Below are 25,237 nucleotides of genomic sequence, written 5' to 3'. Positions count from 1 at the left end.
CCTATCGATTGAAAGAGATTCAAAAAGCAAATCAGCAAATTATAATGCATGAGAGTAAATTGAATCGTGAGTTGAAAATCAAATTTCAAAAATTAAATAGTTATAAGCAATTGGACGATTTGAACTAGGAATGAGTATATGATGGAGTGCAGTGGTACAATTTCGGCTCACTGCAACCTCTGGCTTCTGGCCTCAAGCCACCTTCCCACTTCGGCCTCCCAAGTAGCTGGGACTATAGCCACATGCCACCACACCCAGCTAATTTTTGTATTTTTTGTAGAGATGAGGTTTCACCATGTTGACCAGGCTGGTCTTGAACTCAAGAGATCCACCCACCTCAGCCTCCCCAAGTGCTGGGATTACAGGAGTGAGCCACCACACCCAGCCTGTAATTAATATTTTACATGTGATAATATTATTCTGCTTATATTTTTTAAAGTGTCTACATCTTTTACAGATACATACTAAAATAATCTTTATTAAGTCATATGATGTTTAAGATTAGCTTCAAACTAATCTTTGGGTGGAGAGAAGTTGATGAGGGCTTAGATAAAATCATATTGACCAAGAGTTATTAACTAATGAAGCTGTGTAAGATCTAAATGCATTCTTTATAATATTATATCTTGTCATGTATGTCATACTATTTACAATAGAAAGTTTAAAAAAGTGTACAGAGTTACAATATGGACTAATGAAATCAGAATTTCTAGATATGGGGTAAGGCATTAACAGTTCTAAATGCTACCTTCAAATAAGTTTACTGTGCAGCTAAAGTTTAGAGCCAACGGTATAAACAAACAGGATCTTAATTTTTTCCCCTCCCCATAAGAAGTCTGGAAGTATGCTTGCATTGGTTCAGTTGCTCAAATATGCCCGAAGGACACCACAGCTTCCATATTCCAGTTTGCCCATTTCATAAAGTTTACTCTGGGACCTCATGTTTGTTACAACATGGCTGCAACAGCTCCAGGCATCTCTATCACATTCCAAGTACCACCTCTCTCACATCTGCCCTTCTTATTAAGAAACAGCGTCTTTTACAGAAGTCCAAAAGTATTCCCTGTACACCCATTGGGCAGAAATGGGTCACATTCACCCCTAGCTGTAGGGGAAGCTGGAAAAACCATCATATAACCAAGGAGAATAGGATAGCCATGCATGGATTGGAGAATTTCTGAGCCTCTCCACCCTTGACCCACAACTGAACATATTCCTTCTTTGAACAAAATCAGTTTTTATTATCACTGGGCATTAGTAGGAAAGGCTGTTGGGTAATCAATTCGCAAATACAGTGAGAAAGGAGAAGCGGAGCTCCTAGGGTCAAAAATACAGTGAGGAGTAAGGACTGAATATGGACTGAAAGGAAGAAACTCAAAGCAATTGAGCCACATACTGCATCCAGGCAATTTTTGTATTTGCTACCTTGTTGGGTCCTCACAACAGTTCTACAAACCAAGTAACTGCATCATCTCCCTGTTATGCATGAGGGACAAGAGACTTATAGGGGAGGGGCCAAGTGCTTTGCTCAGAATTCTGATTGGTGGTTCCATGGGGCATTCATTATCATAGCCACTTCTGTAGATACCAAGTTCACCATGAGAAATACCAGCAGGGAAAGGAAGAGGGTCTGTTGTTTGCTCAGCACAGTGCTAGGCATATTTCACGTTGGGAGGAGAAAGTATTTTGATTCTGGCCCCTAGTCTGATGGTGGGAACTGCTGGCAGAGTTGAGGGCCCAAGGGTGGCCCAGAATAGAACTTGCTCTTCATTGTAGCTACTGCCAGGCTACACACTCAGGTCATTTGTGGTATCTTGGATGCCACTAACTCAGTCAGGTGTTGGTAGATATGTGGGGTCTAACATTCATACTTGGAAGTCGGTGAGGCTTGGCAATCTCACCATCCTCAGAGTTGGCTGCCATGTTATCTATATTGCCAGCAGCTTTGACTTCTTTGTCTTATGGAATGAATCTGATATGCATTAGTTCCCTAGCCATCTCTGAGCTCAGCTCAGATTCTGCTAGGAAATCAATATTATTTTTCTCCTGCCCCCAGTTTTCCTCCAGGCCTTGAATAGTGTGCCACCCATGGAGGCAAACCGTTCTTCTTGACTTAACATTTGGTCACTAGGACATTTTACTCATCATGACGATCTTATGAAGCCACCTTTCATCTGTCTGCAATCATCATCCTTTAAAGTTAGGGCTTCCTCAACTATAGCTCCTGACCTTCAAAGCCTCACTCTTTTTTTTGAGACCGAGTCTCACTCTGTTGCCCAGGCTGGAGTGCAATGGCACGATCTCAACTCACTGCAACCTCCGCCTCCTAGATTCAAGCTATTCTCCTGCCTCAGCCTCCCGAGCAGCTGGGACTACAGGCACATGCCACCATAACTGGATAATTTTTGTATTTTTAATTGAGTCGGGGTTTCACCATATTGGTCAGGCTGGTTTCAAACTCCTTTAGGTGATCCACCTGCCTCAGCCTCCCAAAGTGCTGGGATTACAGGTGTGAGCCACCGTGCCCAGCCTTCACTTCTTGAATGTATTAAATTTATGCTTGTGGATCACCTACCCTCTCAGACAAGTTTCTTTTAATTTAGCACGCACTGATGACTGTGGTTGCGGATGGAGCATTGTGTTATTAACATCACTCAAGAACTATGCCTTTGGATGTTTAAAAAATGTAATGATTGGGAAGTCAAGGTGGGCTAATCACCTAAGGTCAGGAGTTCGAGACTAGCCTGACCAACATAGTGAAACCCCATCTCTACTAAAAATACAAAATGAGATGAGCGCAGAGGTGCATGCCTGTAATCCCAGCTACTTGTGGGGCTGAGGCATGAGAATCACTTGAACCCGGGAGGCGGAGGTTGCAGTGAGCCAAGATTGCACCATTGCACTCCAGCCTGGGTGACAAGAGCCAAACTCTGGCTCAAAAAAAAAAAAAAAAGTAATGATACATTTGATTTCACCATTCATTTACACACTACCTAACTGACAAAATAAGTTAAGACAGTTTAGAAAGTGATAGAAGCATCAATTAAAGAAGAGAGAAAAAAGAAATTCAAGGATGGAGATCAAACACTAACACTGAACCCAGGAACTGCCAGCTAAATCTGCAGAAGCTATTTGGGGTATTTTTTGGTCACTTGCCATGTGACAAAAGTGTCCTTTTGTGAATTTATTGGTTTGGCAAAAGTTCACTGTTACACTGCCATAGAACAAGTAAAGGCAGTCTCAGGAGGAAATGATTCATGTAAGTTTCTGTTACTCAATGACCCAAATGTGAAAGAAGGGCTACAGATGCATATATTTTGTACATATATCTTACCAGGTGAGAGACGTAATGGCATGATTGTGTACAGCAACCTGACTATGAACAAACACTTTTCTGTACTTGTATACCAAAACCAAGGTCAAGTGTCAATGTTATCTGCTTGGACTTTGGAAAAAGTTCAGCAAAGAGATAAACATCTTCTTTTTTTTTTTTTGAGACGGACTTTCACTTGTTACCCAGGCTGGAGTGCAATAGCGCCATCTCAGCTCACCGCCACCTCCGCCTCCTGGGTTCAGGCAATTCTCCTGCCTCAGCCTCCTGAGTAGCTGGGATCACAGGCACACGCCACCATGCCCAGCTAATTTTTTGTATTTTTTTAGTAGGGACGGGGTTTCACCATGTTGACCAGGATAGTCTGGATCTCTTGACCTTGTGATCCACCCACCTCAGCCTCCCAGAGAACTGGGATTACAGGCTTGAGCCACCGCGCCTGGCTGAGAAACATCTTCTTTAGAGGCCTGAGACATGTCTGCAAATTATGTTTATGCAAATTTAATATTAGTGTTTCATATTAATCTAAGGAGAAAACAAGGGGCTTTGCAGAAATGAAATTCCTTTTGATTGATGTCTGAGTCTCAGAGCCTGAAGCTTTTATCAACACTGATTTATAAAAAGAAATTATAGAATTTTTAAAGGCTAAGTGTAGGAAAAGAGACGCTCCCTAGAGTTTAGACAAATTTTCTCTAAAACCATTTGGCATAGTCTAGTGCAGGATTGAACTGTGTGTGGGGCCAATATTCAGTATTTTCCAGGAGCCGTAGTGTAACGTTGTAAGCTATGTCTTCTGTATGTAAGTAAAGCTTTTGTTCGCTTGTTTGTTCTGATACATGGCACATTTACTCAGCAGGTTCTTCTTTTCTTTTCCCTTTCCTTTGCTGATTTTGGTTATTTGCTGAACACACACACACACACACACACACACACACAGACACACACACGAGGCGCTTTGAAAAAGCCTCTCCTGGCATGCAGCGGTGGCTCATGTCTGTAAATCCTAGCACTTTGGGAGGCCGAGGCAGATGGATCACGAGGTCAGGAGTTCAAGACCAGCCTGGCCCATATGGTGAAACCCCTGTCTCTACTAAGAATACAAAAATTAGTCGGGCGTGGTGGCAGGTGTTTGTAATCCCAGCTACTCGGTAGGCTGAGGTAGGTAATTGCCTGAACCAGGGAGGCAGAGGTTGCAGTGAGCCAAGATCGTACCACTGCACTTCAGCGTCTGCGACAGAGTGAGACTCCGTCTCAAAAACAAAACAAAACAAAAGAAAGAAAAAGCCTCTTCCAAATTCTAAGGTAGGTCTAAATTCCCCATTCTGTGGAAGTAACAAGTGGTGCCCCTGGGGAGAAGCCTTGGCTCAAATTCTCCTTCCCCTCAATGGCCAATGAGTAGATACTGTAATTGAAAACTAGAAAAATTAAAAATAGGGCAATAGTCTTAACAGAAAATATAGAAAGAGTAATATTGGACATGAAAACAGGCACTGGAACAACTCAAATGCTCAGGTTTTGACAGAACTTCTCTAGTTGTGGATAGTTTGTTTACACTTTCATTTTTACCAAAATGAGTATGTATACTGCAAAATGTTTATAAGTAAATAATAAAAAGGGCAAGTGCTTGCACTGCAATGAATCAAAATCATGATATTGTGAAAGGAGGGTCTATTTTGAGAGAGGATTTGTCTTTTGAGGACAGGAACAGAGGCCTTAGTGGATAGTAAAAGCAATGGCTGTTTTTCCCAGGTACTAGGGAAAGATACTGAAAGTGAGCAGTGTGGTTTACTACCTTCCATCCGGCCCAAGCACTCCCCCTTTTTTCCTTTTCAGGTTTTTGCTGACATACAGAGTAAGTTGGCCCCTTTCCTTAAATCTCCTCAGATTTGTCCCATAATGACTAGGAATAAAGGAAAATTGGTAAAACTATTACCAAGAACAAATAGGTAGACACTAAGAAAGTGTGAAGTAGGAAGCTCATAAAGTACTTACAGTGTGCAACCAGATTTGAGAAGACTCCATATTATCTTGGCTGCTGGGAATTAGAGATGAAGCTCTGAGGACATTTAAATCAAACTGACTTGAATTAGAGAAAATATGGGATCTCTGAAGGGAAACTGGCCTGAACACGGTTTTATAAATAGTTGGATGCCCTAGGGAAACCAGTACTCTGTGAATGGCCCCAATTTGGAGTATTGGAGAACACGTCAGATATTAACAACTATAAAGAAATGTATCCAGGAAGGTGGAAAGAAATGTTACCGTGAGTTCGGTATGTTTTGAGAAACATACTTTCTCAAAGAGACAGTCCCATGTCTCCAAGCACCTGGAAGATCTACTTCTCACTGAAATGCAAAGAATTGGTTTCTAAAATCTATTTCCAAAAAGCGTATTTTTCTCTGAAGGTTTTTATAAACAGTTCAAAACTTCTGGTAGGGAAATTGCTAAACAATTGGCTAATGAGAAAGAGATTTAGGAGCCAGTTTTTGATGGGAAATCATCCAAATTGGATGGAGACAAAGAGTTCTGTACTGGCTTGTGGTTTTGGCCTATCAGTGGAAGACAGCCACAAATTACTATTAGTAAATTACTGAAATTGCAAAACAATGAGATTGATGCAGCAGCAAAAAGTTTTTTACAAAGTGGCTTCTAGGGCAAAACGTACCAAGTACTGGATTGGTGTGTATGTTGTATGAAGTTCAGTGCATAGAGCTCTTATGATAAAAATGAAACTTACCACTGACATTCTAATGATTAAAAAACTGAGTCCGAGATGTATGAGGCATATCCATGTGGATCAGTTAGCTGATGTATGACAAAATAAAAATCCTCATTTCCCACATGGGTGCTCTGAAGACCTACTATGGATAATTCACAGTACAGCACTGATACTAATTGATGATCCTACCAGATGAGTGTGGCTATCTCTGACAGGTTAAACACCCTGGAGGTATATGTGCACACAAAGGGGACAATGTAGAAGGAGACACTGCCTTTATCTGAGCATGAATGAGCCCATGAGGTCTGAAAACAAAGCAAACTGTCTCTCATGCCAGTTATACTGCTGTGCCTAAGGCACTACCCACTTAACAAGACAGAAGGTTCCTTAGTTGTTGACAGTTATATGCAGGTTATAAGGCAATAATTTAGCCACCTCAGAATCCATAATTGGTGTTTTCCTCAAGAAGTTGTTCAGAGAAATATCCAGTGCCTCTGACCCCAAGTGTAGGTCCTGATCTGATTATAAAAATGACTTCCCCCTTTCCTGCCAACCGAAGCACGAAAGATACAAGGGTGAAATAATCTCATTTCCCAGCCTAGGTGTCACTAACTTTAGTTTTTACTCAGTGACCAATGACCATATTACAAGCATTTATCTTCTCAATAGCCATACCTCTTATTGTGTGGTGTCCCATATGCAAGTTTCACGAGGAACAAAACCAAGAGCTGTGTTTATTAAGATGACGGAGTACAGATAAGTCTAGTCAAGGTTGGGCACAGTGGTTCACACCTGCAATCCCAGCACTTTGGGAGGCTAAGGTGGGATGATCCCTTGAGCCTGCGAGTTTGAGGCTGCAGTGAACCATGACTGTGCCACTGCACTGCAGCCTGGGTGACAGAGTGAGATACTGTCTTCAAAAAAAAGGGGGGGGTCTTTTCAACATATGGTCTGAATCCCCAGGCGTATTTGTAATTTGGCCATGCTCAACATGATGGGACCTGATGGAACACAGTAAGTCCTCACTTAACATTGTCCACTGGTTCTTGGAAATTGTGATTTGAAGTGAAATAACACCTAACTAAACGAATTTTTTTCACCTCATCAATGTTGTAACTAAACAACACTGAACAATGTCGTACATTGTTTGTATACGTGGTATACATTGTTTTGCTTAATGTTGCAGTCTTCAAGAACCTATGGATAATGTTGAGTGAGCTACTGCTATGCAAATAAAGACAGCCTGAGTCTTTCATTTTCAAATCACAAGTTGGGAAGCAGAAGAGCTCCTTTATTGACTGGACTTAGACAGAGAAAACAAAGCTCACTGGGAAGAGCCTTAACATAAGTTTTTCTCAAAATTAAAATTTTTTCCTTTAATTCATTTATGCATTGTTTGTAAATTCCTCACTTAAAACAGTAAGTGGCGAAGAGTTTTTAAAAGTGATAGAACATATTCAACTATTTGAGAAAGTAATAAAGCTAATTGAATAGCATTACATAATGAAATTTAAACATTATTCAAAAGCATTTCAAATAACCATAGAGTTTCAAATGGAGTATTTTATTCACATGTTAGTTATCATTTTAACATGTACAAACACTGACACACTCTGACTGGTCTGCGTGGAACAAGGGTGGTCTAAATATCCTAAAGGAAAATGAAAAATTAAAGTACATTAATTTCTCATTACTATAGGCAATTATGTCCACATCACTTAGAAAGCTATTACTGATAATTGTCCAAGGAAGCAGAGTGGTACCGAGGAAGGAAACTTGAGGGTAAATTCAACAGTGACATAACTGAGATCTCAACATGAGAAAGCTGACAAAACATGAATTTTTGCTGTGAAATTTTCTTTGCAAAATATGAAGAAAAGTCAGTCAATGGTTAGTAAATAAGAGTGGATGGTGAACTTTTGCTGTCAATTCTCCTCACAGTATCTGCAGAGGCATCAAGAAAATTGCTTAGTCCTTCTCTGGGACCAGTTTCAGAACTTTTCCAATTGCAATGGTCTTACCCTCATCTCTTAAAGTAAAACGACCCATCTGAGGAAAATCTTTGAACGTCTCGAGGCAGATGGTTCCTGCTGTCCTTAAACGTGCAATGCACACTTGATCTTGTTTCACAAAGCGGGGTCGTGCCTTACTTTTTTCTCCTGATTTTTTGTCTACCAAGGAGATTAAGGCTGTTATCTCAACTTCCTCAATACAAGTATGAATGTGCAGCACCGCATTATAACCTGGGCAGATGATGGATTTGTGCTCAATAATCACTATCTGAACATCAAAGGTGCGTCCAGAATGGCAAAGGTTACTAGGATCACAAAGTATGAATCCTGGAAGAATCTCTTCTTCTTCAATTCCTTTCAGTCTGATTTTGAGGTTTTCACCTGGGGCTACAAAATCAGTTTCAGTATCATCAGAAAGTATTCCAAGAACTTCTACATTGTGCTTGTTTGGCATCATCACAAGCTGCTGGCCTTTAAAAATGGACCCAGATTCCAGCTTTCCCAGGACCACAGTGCCCATATCCTTGTACTTATCCACAATTGGCAGTCTAATTGGTCCATCAATTGATCTGTTGAAGTTTGGCATGTTATCCAAATATGCGATAAATGGTAATCCAGTGTACCAAGGGCAGAAATCTGACTGCTCTTTAATATTTGCTCCGGTCAGTCCTGAGCAGGGCATAAAGTGAATGTCCTTTTTTGGACTGAAGCCGACTTTTTTCAAAAAGGGTACCAGTTTTTCTTTACATTCTTCATATCTCTCGATGCTCCAATTTACTGTGGGATCATCCATCTTATTAATAAGCACTACTAAATGTTTTACCCCGGCAGTTTTTGCCAACATCGCATGTTCTCTTGTCTGTCCACCTTTTTCGAATCCAGTTTCAAACTCTCCTTTCCTGGCAGAGATGACCAGCACAGCCAAATCAGCTTGAGAAGCACCACCAATCATATTTGGGACAAAACTCTTGTGGCCAGGGGCATCTAAAATTGTGAAATGTTTCCTTTCTGTTTCAAAATAGGCACGACCCACTTCGACTGTTTTACCCTTGTCTCGTTCTTCCTGATTTGTATCTAAGGCCCAGGACAAATACCAGGTTTCTCTGTTTTTCTCCTTAGCTTCTCTTTCATATTTCTCCAGTGTTCTTTTGTCAACCATTCCAGTCAAAAACATTATCTGTCCTCCGATGGTTGACTTGCCAGCGTCTACATGGCCAATGAATACTACATTTACGTGTTCTTTCTTAGGAGCACCTGAGGGTACGGTCACAGATTTGGATTTTCTTATTTCCTCTTTCTCCTCCATCATTTCCTGACCACTTTCTTCTGGGGGCCCTGAATGTCCCGTGGAACCACCCCCAGGCTCGGCTTCACTTACTTCTTTACTGTGCTCCCATGATTCTTCTAGGGCCATTTCCACCTCTCCATTTTCTACAACAGGTTCTGAAAGTTCCATGGTAACGGCTGAATTGGAACCTTCAAGCGACACTAACGGTTCCTCTCGGGAAGTTTCCACAGGTGCCCCCCGTCCCATCCTTTTACCTTGAGGGTATCCCGCGCCGGTGCAGGTTTCAGCGTTGCGGCCGGAGCCGGCCAGCGGGGTGGGCGGCTGAGTCGGGCCCCGCAGGAAGGACGGCACGAACTCCGCGGCATGTACGTTAGGCACGAAGGGCTTGGCGTTGACGTTGAGCTGACGGCTGAAAGCCGAGCTGAGGGGCTCGCGCCCGGCCTCGGCCACCGCAGAGAAGACTCCATCCCCGCTGGACCCCGGGGCTTCCATGTCCACCTGGTCCCAGCAGTCGGGCGCCGAGTCGCTGCTGCTGCTGCCCGAATCCATGGTCTCAAGACTTGCTGTGTGGCAGTGAGGGAGCGGGCTCAACAGGCCAGAAAGAGCGGGCTCCGCCGGCGGGGTTAAGGCAGCAAGAGCGAAGGGCCAAGGGGTAGCGACGCGAACCTTAGCGGCACCGTGAAAGCAGCTAAGCGCCGATGCTGCATTCGCAACTGCGGCGGCAGCAGCAGATATGGCGGCTCAACACTCTCCTCTTGTGTGTGAGCCGATCTCCTCCCCCAAACCCCAACCACTTCCGACTCCTCCACCCCCGACCCAACGCCGGGGGTGGATTGACCCCTCGCTGCCATCCGTACGCTTGGCCTCCTTACTTCTCAGCCAGGGACTAAGTCCAAAAGTACTATTTTTTAAAACGAAAATTTCCATTCACTTTTTTGTTCACACGATCTGGCAGAGCAGTTTGACCAAAATCTGATGATTAAACCTAGACAGGCACACATGATTTACAATTCTACTAAAAAGATTCAAGTAAAAGTGAACATTCCTATTGAACAAATGGGAGGCATGATAAGGGTTAACTAGACGGATATCCAGAAACCCAATAACTGAAGGGAGAGATAAGGAGTGAGTAGGGAGGGACTCAACAAATATATGAGTTTGTAGCTGAACTTAGGAAATGCAACTTAAGATCACTTATTAATTTGAAATCCGCAGGCCTTTTGATTTTCCCTTTCCAGTGGGCCCCCATAAGCCTGTAGCTTCTGCTAATAGCTTCTATAGTTTAAGGATAGGGTTACAACTTCTTTTCATGTTAAGCACCCTGGCTGTGTGGGGGGAGAGAATTTCCAAGGAGATCCTTATTTCAATGAAGCTTCTAGTCACTTCATATGCAGATGCCTGCACAATGGCTGGCTTACCATTCAATGGTGGATCACACAGACAAACACAGCACTCAGATCACTCTTGTTTTACCAACCAACTGCATTCTGGGTGTACCTCCGCTACTCACCAGCACCTCCCCAGAGTACGCCCTGCGTCCACAGGCCTCGGGTTTTCCTGCCTCATTTCGGGGGGCCTGGAACCCTACTCACTGCTGGCGCTGGCTTTGGTCTAAGAAACAATCAGTGTCCTGTTGAACCCCTCTTCAATTTATGGTAATGAGACAGGGATGTAGGAGTCAGCCTAATTAAATCAATTAGGACCTCTGAGATGAACAAAGACCTTAAGACCCTAATCAAAAGAATCTCACTCAGAAAGTGTTAACAGTTGAGCCAAAGCCTCAGTGATCTTGTTTGTTAATTAATTTAGTGCAAACTGTGATAGAAAAAATAAACTTATTCCTCTAAATCTGTTTTTAGTCTTCATGTACTCAAATTTGCCACCTTTTCCTTTTATGAATTCAGGTTTTATGACATACCTAAAAAGATTGTTCTGTCCAAACAATCTGCTTAGTACAAGATGGTGTCACATAGTTGCAGGTTAAATAAATCCAACAACAAAGCTAAATATTATAAAACCGAGTACCTGATTTATAACTTGAGAATTGTGTTCTCCAGACTTTAGGGATAAGAAAAAAAAGATAGACTTGTACCCTCAATGTTTTCTTTCTGGGGCTGCCACTATTTTACTAGTTCTGTAGTGTTTCCAAACCTTTAGATACCAAACGCCTTCATTCTTTTTGCCTCTGGTTATGGCTTCATTATGTGCAGTGACATAAAGAGAATGTGCATGGTTATTCACAATAAACAGGAAGAATTGAGAGGTGGAATGTGCAGAGAGACCCTGGACAATACTCCACACAAGTGCGGGAGACTTCTTGGACATTCTGTGAACCTACAAGGGACATTTCTGGGAGAACCCGTCAAGGTTTTGGCAGTCATGTTCACATAAGGTAATTCATGCAGGGAAGCAGGGACATCTAGGATTTTTCTTTCACCTGAGTCAAATGCATTGGTCATGAGCATATGGGCATGACTGCTACTTAGTGATATCTCAGAGAACAGAGGATTACCTCACTGTTAGAATCATAAAGGAGAAATGAGAAACAGTCTGTGAATGCCCTCATAAGCCATCATTGCTGGGGGTCCCAGGTCAACCCAAGAGAGAGAGAGAGGCACTGACCAGATTGTTTCCAGAGAGATTGGCCTTGGACAAAAATGTTTTGGTTTGTGTGATGAGATGCTTGTCTCCAGTCTCTCTGCCTAAGAGTTCATCAGTAAATGAGACAATTTTCCTCATCAAAACCTTTAAAAAAGAGTGTAGGTAACATCTAACCATTGTTCAATTCAATCTGTTTCCTCCTTTAAAAATACTTTTTATTGTAAAATATAGCACAAACACAAAAAGTCACACTAAAAAATTATAGCTTATTGACTTAGGAGAAGGGAAACACACTTGTAACAACCATCCAAGTTAACAGAAATTTGCCAGCCAACCCAGAAAGCCTACCTCCCCCTTTTCAATCACAAATGACTTCCTCCACCTCTCAATGTAACTTCTATTGTGACATTTACTGTAATAACCTATACAATTTTCTGTATAGTTTTATTATACAAATGTATATACTCAGACACTACAGTTCGATTTGCCTTTTTTGATATTTCTTTTAAGTCTCTTTTAATCTATAAGTACCTAATTTATCCTTCCCATTTTCATGTTATTTATTTATTGAGGAAAGTGGATGATGTGACTGGTAGAGGTTTTTTTTCTTTTTTTAAAATTATACTTAAAGTTCTGGAGTACATGTGCAGATCGTGCAGGTTTGTTACATAGATATACATGTGCCATGGTGGTGGTTTGCTGCATCCATTGCCCCATCATCTACATTAGGTATTTCTCCTAATGCTATCCCTCCCCAATTCCCCCACCTCCTGCTATTTTTCCCCTAGCCCCCTACCCCTCAGGCCCTGGTGTGTGATATTCCCCTCCCTGTGTCCGTATGTTCTCGTTGTTCAGCACCCACTTATGAGTGAGAACATGCGGTGTTTGGTTTCCTGTTCTTGTGTCAGTTTGCTGAGAATGATAGTTTCCAGTTTTATCCATGTTGTTGCAAAGGACACGAACTCATCTTTTTTTATGGCTGCATAGTATTCCATGGTGTATATGTACCACATTTTCTTTATTGAATCTATTATTGATGGGCATTTGGGTTGGTTCCAAGTCTTTGTTATTGTGAACAGTGCTGCAATGAACATACATTGCATGTGTCTTTATAATAGAATGATTTATGATCCTTTGGGTATATACCCAGTAATGGGATTGCTGGGTCAAATGCTATTTCTATTTCTAGATTCTTGAGGAATCGCCACACTGTCTTCCACAGTGGTTGAATTAATTTACACACCCAACAACAGTGTAAAAGCCCTCCTTTTTCTCCACATCCTCTCCAGCATCAGTTGTCTCCTGATTTTTTAATGATCGCCATTCTAACTGTTCTGAGGTGGTATCTCAATGTGGTTTTGATTTGCATCTCTCTAATGACCGGTGATAAGCTTTTTTTCATATGTTTATTGACTGCATAAATGTCTTCTTTTGAAAAGTATCGCTTGCCCACTGTTTGATAGTGTTGTTTGTTTTTTTCTTGTAAATTTGTTTAAGTTCTCTGTAGATTCTGGATATTAGCCCACTGACAGACAGGTAGATTGCAAAATTTTTTCCCCATTCTGTTGGATACCAGTTCACTCTATTGATAGTTTCTTTTGCTGTGCAGAAGCTGTTAAGTTTAATTAGACCCCATTTGTCTATTTTGGCTTTTGTTGCCTTTGCTTTTGCTGATTTAGTCGTGAAGTCCTTGCCCATGCCTCTGTCTTGAACGGTAGTGCTTAGGTTTTCTTCTAGAGTTTTTGTGGTGTTAGGTCTTATGTTTAAATCTTTAATCCATCTAGAGTTAATTTTTGTATAAGGTGTAAGGAAGGGGTCCAGTTTCAGCCTTCTGCATATGGCTAGCCAGTTTTCCTAACACCATTTATTAAATAGGGAATCCTTTCCATATTGCTTGTTTTTGCCAGGTTTGTCAAAGATAAGATGGTGGGTAGTTGTGTGGCATTCTTTCTGAGGCCTCTGTTCTATTCCATTGTTCTATATCTCTGTTTTGGTGCCAGTTCCATGCTGTTTTGATTATAGTAGCCTTGTAATATAGTTTGAAGTCAGGTAGAGTGATGCCTCCAGCTTTTTTTTTTTCTTTTCTATTGTTTGAGACGGAGTTTCACTCTTGTTACCCAGGCTGGAGTGCAATGGCACAGTCTCGGCTCACTGCAACCTCCACCTCCTGGGTTCAGGCAGTTCTTCTGCCTCAGCCTCCTGAGTAGCTGGGATTACAGGCATGCACCATCATGCCCAGCTAATTTTTGTATATTTAATAGAGACGGGGTTTCACCATGTTGACCAGGATGGTCTCGATCTCTTGACCTTGTGATCCACCCACCTCGACCTCCCAAAGTGCTGGGAGTACAGGTGTGAGCCACTGCGTCCAGCCCTTTTTTTTTTCTTAAGATTTTCTTGGCTATACAGGCTCTTTTTTGATTTCATATGAAATTTAAGGTTTTAATTTTTTTAATTATGTGAAGAAAGTTAATGATAGCTTGATGGGGATAGCATTGAATCTATAAATTACTTTGGGTGGTATGGCCATTTTCACAATATTGAGTCTTCCTAACCATGAGCATGGAATGTTTTTCCATCGATTAGTTCCCTCTCTTATTTCCTTGAGCAGTGGTTTGTAGTTCTCCTTGAAGAGGTCCTTCGCATCCTTTTTTGTTGTTGTTGTTCATTCTCAGCTTTGCTGACTGTATCCCTATGGTAGAGTTTACAATGTTTCTTTGTTCTCTGTATTTCCAGTTTATCAATAATTAAATCTTTTAGCTTGACCAGATTCTGATACAAATTTTTTCTTTAAAAATTTTTATTTTTTTTGAGCCGGGCACGGTGGCTCACGCCTGTAATCCCAGCACTTTGGGAGGTGGATCACAAGGTCAAGAGATCGAGACCATCCTGGTCAACATGGTGAAACCCCGTCTCTACTAAAAATACAAAAAATTAGCTGGGCATGGTGGCGCGTGCGTGTAATCCCAGCTACTCAGGAGGCTGAGGCAGGAGAATTGCCTGAACCCAGGAGGCGGAGGTTGCAGTGAGCCGAGATCGCGCCATTGCACTCCAGCCTGGGTAACAAGAGTGAAACTCCGTCTCAAAAAAAAAAGAAAAAAAATTTATTTTTTTTTAGACAGGGTTTCACCATGTTTCCCAGGCTGGTTTTGAACCCCTGACCTCAGGTGATCCACCTGTCTCAACCTCCCAAAGTGCTGGGATTACAAGCATGAGCCACCACACCCAGCCTCAGGCACAACTTTTTTGACAAGAATACTTCAAGGGAATTTTGATTATTTCCGTCAAGAAGCACATGAGGTTGGGTTGTGACTCTTTTTACAGTTAGCCACAATTATTTATACTTGTGCAGAAACATATTAGAGGTTGTATAATTGTGATATTGCACTTCTGTCATTCTTTGTTTTTTTATTACCTGGAGTGCTGCTTCAAAAACTTTCTTTCAGCAATTTTGTTACTTTGAGATATAGATTGTAAAGGAAATGCAGGTAAAGTGTTTGATTCTTTTGTGTTATTTAGGAGTTTTCAAAGATAATGAGTTGGTTCCCTAGAATCTTTCACAGATGACAAAATAAGGATTTTAAATGGAATAATTATGAATTATTGGATTTGCATATATTTGAGTCATTTTGAGAAATTTTACTGACTATACTTATTGATAATCATTTGACAGTGGATGCCTCTTCAGGTTGAGTTCTGAACGCTTTTGAGACTATGCTAGTAGTCCTTGATGGTTTGCTTATTATATGGTGTGACAAGATGTACCAGGCCAATTTTACAAATTTCTGCCAAACCGGAAATACTGGTTCTCAATGATAACATGGAAAGATAGATAGAATTAGAAAATAAAGTAATTACTCATTTGATTATCTTACCTATTCATACAGTAGTCTCAGTACTACCACCATCAATATAATTAAAAATAAACATTTTTCCTTTGCATAAATGCTCTCTGTATTCTCTGCCAGTATTTCATAGTTGAATTGCATCTATCTGATAGTCACTTTCATTGAGTGCTTCCTAAGTGCAGGTCATATTTCAATTATTTTATATGAATTCTCTCATTTAATTTTCCCTACCATCCTGTGAAGAAGGTAGTCTTATCACTCTCTTTTACAGGTAAGAAAATAACATTCAGAGAGGCCAGGGGAATTACTCAAGGTTGCATAGCTAATAAATAGTAGACTTGGAGTTCAAACACAGACAATGTGATTCTAAGACCACACTGGCTTGTATCATCTATTATATGTAAAGAAAGGAATGGGGAGATTTGGCAGGGTTAAATCACAAATAGAGGGAGAAAGTAAAATCTTAGATTATCTGGAAAGAATGGAAATATAACAAATTTAGGAGAGAAAGGATAATTCAGTGTAGTTCTTTCCTGAGGATTTGTGCTTCCTTCCTGAAGTAAGAGATTGGAAATTGTGAGGGAAAACTGCAATAAGAAAAATTACGAATAGGGGAGGACTTACAATAGGCTCTTATGGTATTGGGGAGGTAGCTGATTTGGGAGTAATAAAATTATTTTTTAAAGAAATTAGGTAAACAAGGCCAGGTGCAGTGGCCCACACCTGTAATCCCAGCACTTTGGGAGGCCAAGTCAGGCGGATCACGAGGTCAAGAGATCAAAACCACCCTGGCCAACATGGTGAAACCCCATCTCTACTAAAATTACAAAAATCAGCTGGGTGTGGTGGCAGGCACCAGTAGTCCCAACTACTTGGGAGGCTGAGTTAGGAGAATCGCTTGAACCCAGGAGACGGAGGTTGAAGTGAGCCGAGATCACGCAACTGCACTCCAGCCTGACCACAGAGAGAGACTCCATCTCAAAAAAAAAAAAAAAAAAAGAATTTAGGTAAACAAAAGCAGCACCAGACTAGAGCACATAATGCTTTAGGTGATGAGATTCCTCTCTTTCCCCATCTTACATCTAGCATCATTGGGCAACCTGGGGCACAAGCAGAGTCTTAAGCTTCATCCAGGTTTGACTAACAGTGGTGTATGGTGGGCTGAAAAGAGGAGAACAGAAAAATATTAAGGAGCTAGTAAACATAGAGTTAAGAACACTGTGCCTTATGTTGGTTCTCTTGTCATATGTGGCAGCCCCATTCACAAATATGCTTCTCAGTACTGAAAATGCTAAAAAGCTTAAGCCTCCATTTCCTAGAGTTTTGCTGCTAGGATTCCAAATGCATTTTACCTTCTGTCAATATGATGCACCCTAGACAGATTTCATTTAGAGCCAATCTAAGTGTAGAGCAACGTGGGGTAAGGCAGGCATAACTTGGAAGTACAGACCTAGCTGGGAAATGTATCTCCCAGTTCTGGTGGAGTTTCCTATTTCTAGGAAGGTAACTAAGGTACTGTATGCCAACAACTTGCAGTTGTAGTGGAAGCCTCCTGATTCCTCAACTCTCCAACTGTGAAAGAGGTGGCAGCTCTCCTTGAGACTCAGTTGTGCTGTATGATTGTGGTCATTATTCACGTCTTACATGGCAGCAGGCAAGAGAGAGAACATGTGTAGGAAAACTGCCCTTTATAAAACCATCAGATCTCGTGAGATTTATTCACCATCATGAGAAAAGCATGGGAAAATCCCACTTCGTGATTCAATTACCTCCCACGGGGTCACTCCCATGGCACATGGGGATTATTACAACTCAAGGTGAGATTTGGGTAGGGATACAGAGCCAAACCATATCCATTCTGAGGCAGTCCCCAATTCTTGCAATGCCCACACCTTGATGTTGGACTTCCAGTTTCCAGAACTGTGAAAAACAAATTTTTGCTCTTTATAAATTACGTGGTCTCAGGTATTTTGTTATAGTAGCATTCATGGACTAAGTCACCAAGTAAACATGTGCACATATATCTTACACATCCCAGAATTTGCATGCAATAACACAGGAGAGCAAGCTCTTAGCTCCATGTTAGGAATCAGAAAATTGATGTTTGAGGAAAAAAAGGCTGGTCACAAAAGATTCTTTGATGTGGCCAAAACCCAAACACTCATTAGTCCTCAAAATGCACACCCATAATAAAAAATAAAAAACATAGAGATTAAGAAGCAGAGAAGAGGATCTTGGTGATTCATTGACAAATTACAACCATAGGAGCGCTGCTACTACAGTAAAGAGGAAGTGTGTTAGGGAATGAGCAAATCTGAGCTGGGCAAGACTGTAGGAAGTAGAGCAATAGTAGATGACTACACAGACTAGCATAGAGCAAACAGCGTGAATGAGAATTAATGATAATGTGAAGAAATGAATTTTGCAAGCCAAAAGATAATCAAATCTATGAGCCTAGTTGAGATCACTTGTTCCCTAATAAGTAGCAAGATCCAGTAAATGAGAGTGTGTCTTAGTTTTTCTGTCTCCAAATGCAGTCGTACTTGAATAACGCCAGAGACAGCAAAGTAGTAATGACAGTTTTAAACATCTGATGGAAGGACGGGAACAGTAATGTTATAATAAAACAATCAAGTATGATGTCAATATACCTCACTAAGTCATTCGACATACTTTGAGCACACATTTACTAAGCACCTGCTTTGTGAGTGCCCCTGTGTTCTAGCAGGCAGATTCGGATGGGAAGTTTGCATCATGTGGGAAAAATGTTAGTGTCCATAAAATAATAACTGACATACATTCAAATACAAGTACATTTTGAGTGCATAGTTAGCTCTAAAAGAAAATATCATTTCCTCCATGATAAAATTCTAGGTCTTAAAAATTGCTGACAGAATATAGGTCGGGCGTGGTGGCTCATGCCTGTAATCCCAGCACTTTGGGAGGCCGAGGTACGTGGATCACGAGGTCAGGAGTTCAAGACAAGCCTGGACAATATAGTGAAATCCCGTCTGTATTAAAAATACAAAAATTAGCCAAGCGTGGCGTGCGCCTGTAGTCCCAGCTACTCAAGAGTCTGAGGTAAGAGAATCACTTGAACCCAGGAGGCAGAGGTTGCAGTGAGCTGAGATGGTGCCACTGCACTCCAGTGTGGGTGACAGAGCGAGACTCTGTATCAAAAAAAAAAAAGATAAGCAGTGAGGAAATTCATTTGTTAATTAGCCCAATTTAGCCAGTCTACAATGAATACATAATTAAAACAACATGTTGTACACATTACAATTTTTATTATGCTATTAAAAATAAAGAAAAAAGGCAAATAAAGAAAAGAAAAAAATGTCTAAAAATGTTAGATGCTAGGGAACAAATTCATTATTTTGAAACTGGGTAAACTGAGGAAAAATTGAAACAATTAACTGTGTCATATAAGCTATAATACTTGATTACCAAGTAGGAGATCAGAGAAGTTTCTTTTCAGAGAAGATTTCCATCTGACAAATGAAGAAGGATACGTAGAGGTAAAGACCTCATAGTAAGCCTCCAAATGACACATGATCTAGGCAATGACCACCAATATCTGCTCCCATTGCAAAGGACAGACAACCATTCAGAATGTGTCCCTAATGGATTTATGCAACTCTGCCTCTGAGGTACCTTTGCTAAAATATCAAGCCAAATATGATGGAAACTCCAGATCTAACTCTGAATTCACAGGAAAGGGAGGAAACGGGAGTGTGTTAAACAATGTCAATGAAAAGAAATCAGCAAACCCCAGCATGTGGGAGCCATTATAGAATAAAGGACTCATTTCGCAAAAGAAAGATAGGGAGACAGAGAGAGTGAATTTTACTAAAGATTAACAGGCATAACAACCAATTACAATGCGAGAGACTAAATGGGGTCTGGAGTTGAAAAACTCAAAGGAAAACATTAGTACTTATGACACAATAAGGGAAATATTAGCTGTGAATGAAGATTGAAGATATTTGGCACTTATTAATTATTGTTTAAGCATGATAATGGAACGCATTATATTTTTAAGTAGCGTTTTTAGGTTGTCTTTTTCTCTGACAGATATATTCAGCGGTATATATGGATTAACTGATATGATGTCTGGCATTTCCCTGAAGCTAAGCTGGAGGGGTGGGGGAAGTTAGTGGGTATACATGAATAAGATTGACCAAGAGTTTATGATTGTTGAAGTGGAGTATGATCTATATGTAGGTTCCTTATCATATAATAGCTTGTCGTGTATCTGCTTGACAATGTTTATAACAGATTGTTTTTTTAAAATGTCCAAATCCATCACAATGTAGACTGCTGAATTCAGAGTTTCTGGATATGGGGCCAGAGCATTAATATTTCTAAAACTACCTTCAAATGTGCTTAAGCTAAAGTTTAAAGCCAAAGATCAACAGGGCCTCATTCTTTTAATTTCTTGTGATAAGAAGGCTGAAAGTACACGTGTCCTGATTCAGCTGCTCAGAGACCCACAAAAACATCAAGGCTTCCATACTGCTTCGCCATTTTCAACAAGTTGTCTCTATGACTTCTTGCTTGTCACAGCATGACTCCAGGCATCTGTGTTGCATTCCGAGTGTCAGCATTCTTTCCTTTGACATCTTTTTAAGAAACTATCTTTTTCTACAGAAGACTCCCAGACATTTTCTGTACACCTCACTGGGCACACCCGGGTCCCATGTCCACTACTAGCTGCAGGGGAGGTTGAAAACCATCGTTTGACAAAGGGGATTGTGATAGCCATGATTAGAAGAATCTTGATGGGGCCCCCCAGGACTGGACATATTGCTTCCTTGAACAAAATCAGTGTGTTTACCACCTGATATTGGTGGGAGAGGCTGTTGGGCCAGCAATTGACAAAGCCAGTGACAAAGCAGAACTCCTAGGATCAAAAACAAGAGTCAGGGGCAAGGATAGAATATGGACTGAAAGGAATAAACTCACAGTAACTAAGCCATATACTGTGTCCAGGGAACTTCCTTTTTTTATCTGCTACATTGTTCAGTACTCACAACAGTTCTACAAAGCAAAAATTGGCATTATATCCATGTTATGTATGAGGGACTAGAATAGAAGCCCAGTTAGAAGGGGCCACATGGTTTAATCAGCATTCTGGTTGGTGACTTCATGGGGCATGATTTTTCCCTGTGCCACTGGTCATAATCACTTCTGAAGATTCCCCAAATCACCATGGGAAACACCAACAGAGGAAGGAAAAGAGATCTATTGTTTGCTCAGCACAGCGTGAGGCATATTTCATGTAATGATTTGAACATATGTGACACCTATATTCTGTCTCTGGATAATGACTGTAGTCCAGACAGTGTCCATCACACAGTGCTGGTATTGGTATTAGTTGCCATAGATATTAGCTACTGTGGGTCAAGATGGCTAGGGGGAGATCTATGCTAACTCTAGCTAAATAATTACAAGCTTGCTTGGCTCAGAGTACACTGAAGTTTATACACCGAACTAAACTATATTATTGGTGCAGTTAATTAGAAATCAAGTGGCAACAGGAGGCCAAAGGTAAAGACCATTTAAGAGCGCAATAACCCCAGGGAACACCGCCGGGTGGTTGCAGAGTAGGCAAAACTGCTCTGGTCCCACAAATGCCTCCCCACAAGGAGACTGCATGAGGGTCTCGTAAAAAGAGCTTGTGCAAAGATCTCTGAGAAGGGAGGTGACCTCTGCTCACACCCGGAGGTTCTTTGCAGATGGGAGCTGGTGAGGAGGAGAAAAGCCTTGTAGGACAGAAATCATGGAATGCCTCAGGCTCTGCCTAGGTTTTCGGAATATGGAGTGATTTTAATTGCTCCATGTCCTCAACGCTGGGAGATAAAAGCCCCTGAATGCATTGGGTGTGGTCAGACCGGGTTGCTCCTCCTCTGCTACACTTCTAATTCAGCGCACCCTGATAACAATCAGTGATAAACTCTGAGCACTAGTTTAGCATGTCTTTGAAGAATCTCAAGTGCTCTCCCCCCAAGTCTTACCTACGCCTTCACCCTCCCCTTCCACGCCCATAAAATCAATCAGATTGTGCACATAATGAAAGTGTTTGGAGGCCGGGCCTGGTGGCTCAGCCTATAATCCTGGCACTTTAGGAGGCAGAGGCTGCGGATTACAGGTCAGGAATTTGAGACCAGCATGAGCAACGTGGTGAAACCACATCTCTACTAAAAAATTACAAAAATTAGCCAGGTGTGGTGGTGCATGCCTGTAATCCCAGCTACTCAGGAGGTTGAGGCAGAAGAATCGCTTGAACCCGGGAGGTGGAGGTTGTGGTGAGCGGAGATTGCGCCATTGCACCCCAGCCTGGGCAACAAGAGCGAAACTCTCTCACACACACACACAAAAAAAACAAAAAAGAAGTGTTTGGAGCCCAGAGCTTGGGGCCAACGCAGTTCACCCCTCGCATGAGTGTGTTGGACCCCTGGACCCCTGCTGTAAACTTCTACTTTTGTGTCTTTGTCTTTATTTCCTTTTCTCACTCCGTCTACACCGCTGGGACATGGGGCACCCACGCACAGGGTTGGGCTGGTTCCCAATAGCTACCACATTCACCATTATTTGTCCTTGCCAGTTCTATGCAGGTGGATCTATGAAGGAACAAACCTTACAAACATGTGATTTCTATTTGGCCTTTCCTTCTTCTATTCTTCTGTTTCCAATACTCAGTTAAACTCAAATATTGAATTATTAGTTTCAGGTTTAAAATTTTCAGTTCTCCATTTTTCAGTGAATCCATTTGATTGATGTCTTAGTCCATTCTGTATAGCAGAATATCTGAGACTCGGTAATTTATAAAGAAAAGAAGCTTACTTAGCTCATGGTTCTGCAGGCTGGGAAGCTCAAGGGGTATGGTGCTGGAATCCGCTTGGCTTCTGGTGAGGGCTTTTATGCTGTGTCATATCATGGGCAAGGTCAAAGGGGAAGTGGACACATACAAAGAGGCCAAACATGAAAGGCAACCTCACTTTATTACAGTTTGCTCTCTTGGGAAGTAATCTATTCCTGAGAGACCTAATCCAGCTTCAGGAAAACAAGAACTGAGTCACTCTTAAGAGAAAGGCACCAAACCACCCATGAAGGCAGGGTCCCCATGACTTAAATGCCTTCCATTGGGCCCCGCCTCTTAAAGGTTTCACCTTTGAACATGGTTGCTCTGGGAATTAAGGTTGCAACATGAGTTTTGTTGAGATCAGATCATATTCAAGCCATAGCAATTGATGCTCAAATTCCAGTTTTCTGATGAAATCCGAACTTTGTTATCCATATTCTTGAATATATTAATCATAATTATCTTGCTCCAATATTGGGGTGTTGGTATTTTTTTCTGTCTTTTTATTCTCTGGATCTGTTTCTTGATAAGTCTGGTAATTGAATTAAATGTCAGGCATTACTAATCAAAAAGTTTCAGCCAGGCACAGTGGTTCATGCCTGTAATCCCAGAACTTTGGGAGGCCAAGGAGGGCGGATCATGAAGTCAGGAGATCGAGACCATCCTGGCCAACATGGCGAAACCCCGTATCTTTAAAACAGAAATAAATAGATAAAAAAGGAAAAAAAAGTTTTATGGGCTCTACATGATGTTATCTCCCTCCCCAGAAGATTCATTCTCTCTTCTGGCAGGTTGTTAGTGAAGGGACAATCACGTCCATCCAGAGACAGCTGACTCAAGGATGCTTCAGACTTTATAAAGTTTCATCTACCTCTGATTTTTCCCTCTCAAGTTGCAGCTCGCCAGGGCTCTTAACTATGAGTCTGGGGTATTTAGTAGAAGTCCCATTTTGGGCGACTTCTGAATTCAGTATTTTATTACGCAACGCTGGGAGCTGCTGAAAAATCTGCTGAGGTTTTTAAGTGCTGTCTGTTGAGCCTCTTAGTCACATGTTTTCTGTAGCTTAAGTATGGACAAATGCCTCTAGGAATAAAACCACCCCATATTGGTCTCACTTTTGTCTGCTTTTCTTTTTCCTGAGATCTTGACTTCTCAAATATTGACAAGTTTGGTTGTCTGAACTCTAAGTTTTGTTTCCGTAGCTTTCTGAAGAGCTGATACCTTCTCTACCTCTTAGCAAATGTTTTGTGTGTTGAGTGATGTCCTCTCACACAGGGCAGTTTGGGATTTAGCAAATTATCTGAGGGAAAAAGCAGCACAAGATTGTTGAATTCCCCTCAGTGAGTTTCCCTAACCTCTAGATTCTTCCACTGATGTCCTGGACACAATATAAGTTCTCTGATGCCTTCAAATAACATTTTCTTTTTTTTTTTCTTTTTATTTTTTTTTTAGAGAAAGAGCCTTGTTCTGTCATCCAGGCTGGAGTGCAGAGCTGTGATCTAAGCTCACTGCAACCTCCCCTTCCTGGGATCAAGTGATTCTCTTGTCTCAGCCTCCCGAGTAGCTGGGGTGGTGCCTGCCACCACACCCGGTTAATTTTTTGTATTTTTAGTCGAGACAGGGTTTCACCATATTGGCCAGGCTGGTCTTGAACTCCGGACCTCAAATGATCTGCCCACCTTTGTCTCCCAAAGTGTTGGGATTACAGGTGTGAGTAACCACATCTGGCCCATTGTTTTTCTTTCATCCAGCTTTTTAACTTTTTGTCCATGGTGAGTAGGATTGTAACAAGTTATTTCATCACAGTCATGGCTGGATGTGAAAATGGTCCACACATAATTTTTTCTATTTCTTAAAAATAAATATCCAGTTAATCAACCAATCAGCAGCAGTTCCAACAGCTATTTATGGCCTGGTGGGCAGGATAAACCACTCTGCCTCCCAAAATGAAGGAAACAGCATGTCCTATTTCCCTGAAGCTACAGCTAATCCCCAGAGGGCCAACTCACTCAGTGACCTTCACAGGCTGACTGTAGGTGGGTTGCTCCACATGCACAGATGGTGCCAACAGGCCCCAGGTCCTCAGGGTCCTCCATTCAGTGGCTGAAAGTAATTTAAGGTCATTGTCTCCCTATTCTTCATGAAAGGGAAAAGAACAATCTAGATGTAGTGAGATGGGATGGTTCCCTCCTGGCCCCCTTGTGGGATTTGTGATGGAATGGGGGCAGGGGATGACTCATTTTGCTCTGCCACCAAGCTCAAACCCCTTGCAGGAAGGGGATAGCACATACGCGAGCGATTGCTGGGCCAGGTTGAGCACTTTTGAGCTCTGGCCCCACCGCAGCAACTAGGGGTGTGTTACAATTAATGCTCTTTTAGCAGTTGCCATCTGTGGATGGCTAAATGTTAACCAGCTCAGTGGAGAGTCAAGGTGACAGCTTGTTACACTCTGCCCTCTTGGTACCCCGGTTCTTCCATGGTGTCCAGGAAGAATCAGGTCACAGGGACTTGAAGGAAGGTGAATGTAGAGACTTTATTAAGCCGTGGAAGTGGCTTTCAGTGGAAGGGGAACT

The 25,237-nt window shown here is 41.6% G+C and overlaps 1 protein-coding gene across 1 annotated transcript; it reads right to left on the bottom strand.

Moving 5' to 3' along the window:
* Window positions 1-7,305: 7,305 nt before the first annotated feature.
* On the bottom strand, window positions 7,306-10,113 carry GSPT2 (G1 to S phase transition 2). The gene has a single exon (XM_002762890.6). It carries the CDS (start codon window positions 9,897-9,899, stop codon window positions 8,019-8,021), a length of 1,881 nt encoding a protein of 626 aa, XP_002762936.1. The 5' UTR covers window positions 9,900-10,113; the 3' UTR covers window positions 7,306-8,018.
* Window positions 10,114-25,237: the final 15,124 nt, after the last annotated feature.

The sequence above is a fragment of the Callithrix jacchus genome, chromosome X (genome assembly GCF_049354715.1).
Source record: "Callithrix jacchus isolate 240 chromosome X, calJac240_pri, whole genome shotgun sequence".
Taxonomy (NCBI): domain Eukaryota; kingdom Metazoa; phylum Chordata; class Mammalia; order Primates; family Cebidae; genus Callithrix; species Callithrix jacchus.
This window is presented reverse-complemented; position numbering and strand designations above follow the sequence as displayed.

Coding starts and splice junctions, on each gene's coding strand:
- GSPT2 (XM_002762890.6), bottom strand. CDS start 9,899: ATGGATTCGGGCAGCAGCAGCAGCGACTCGGCGCCCGACTGCTGGGAC.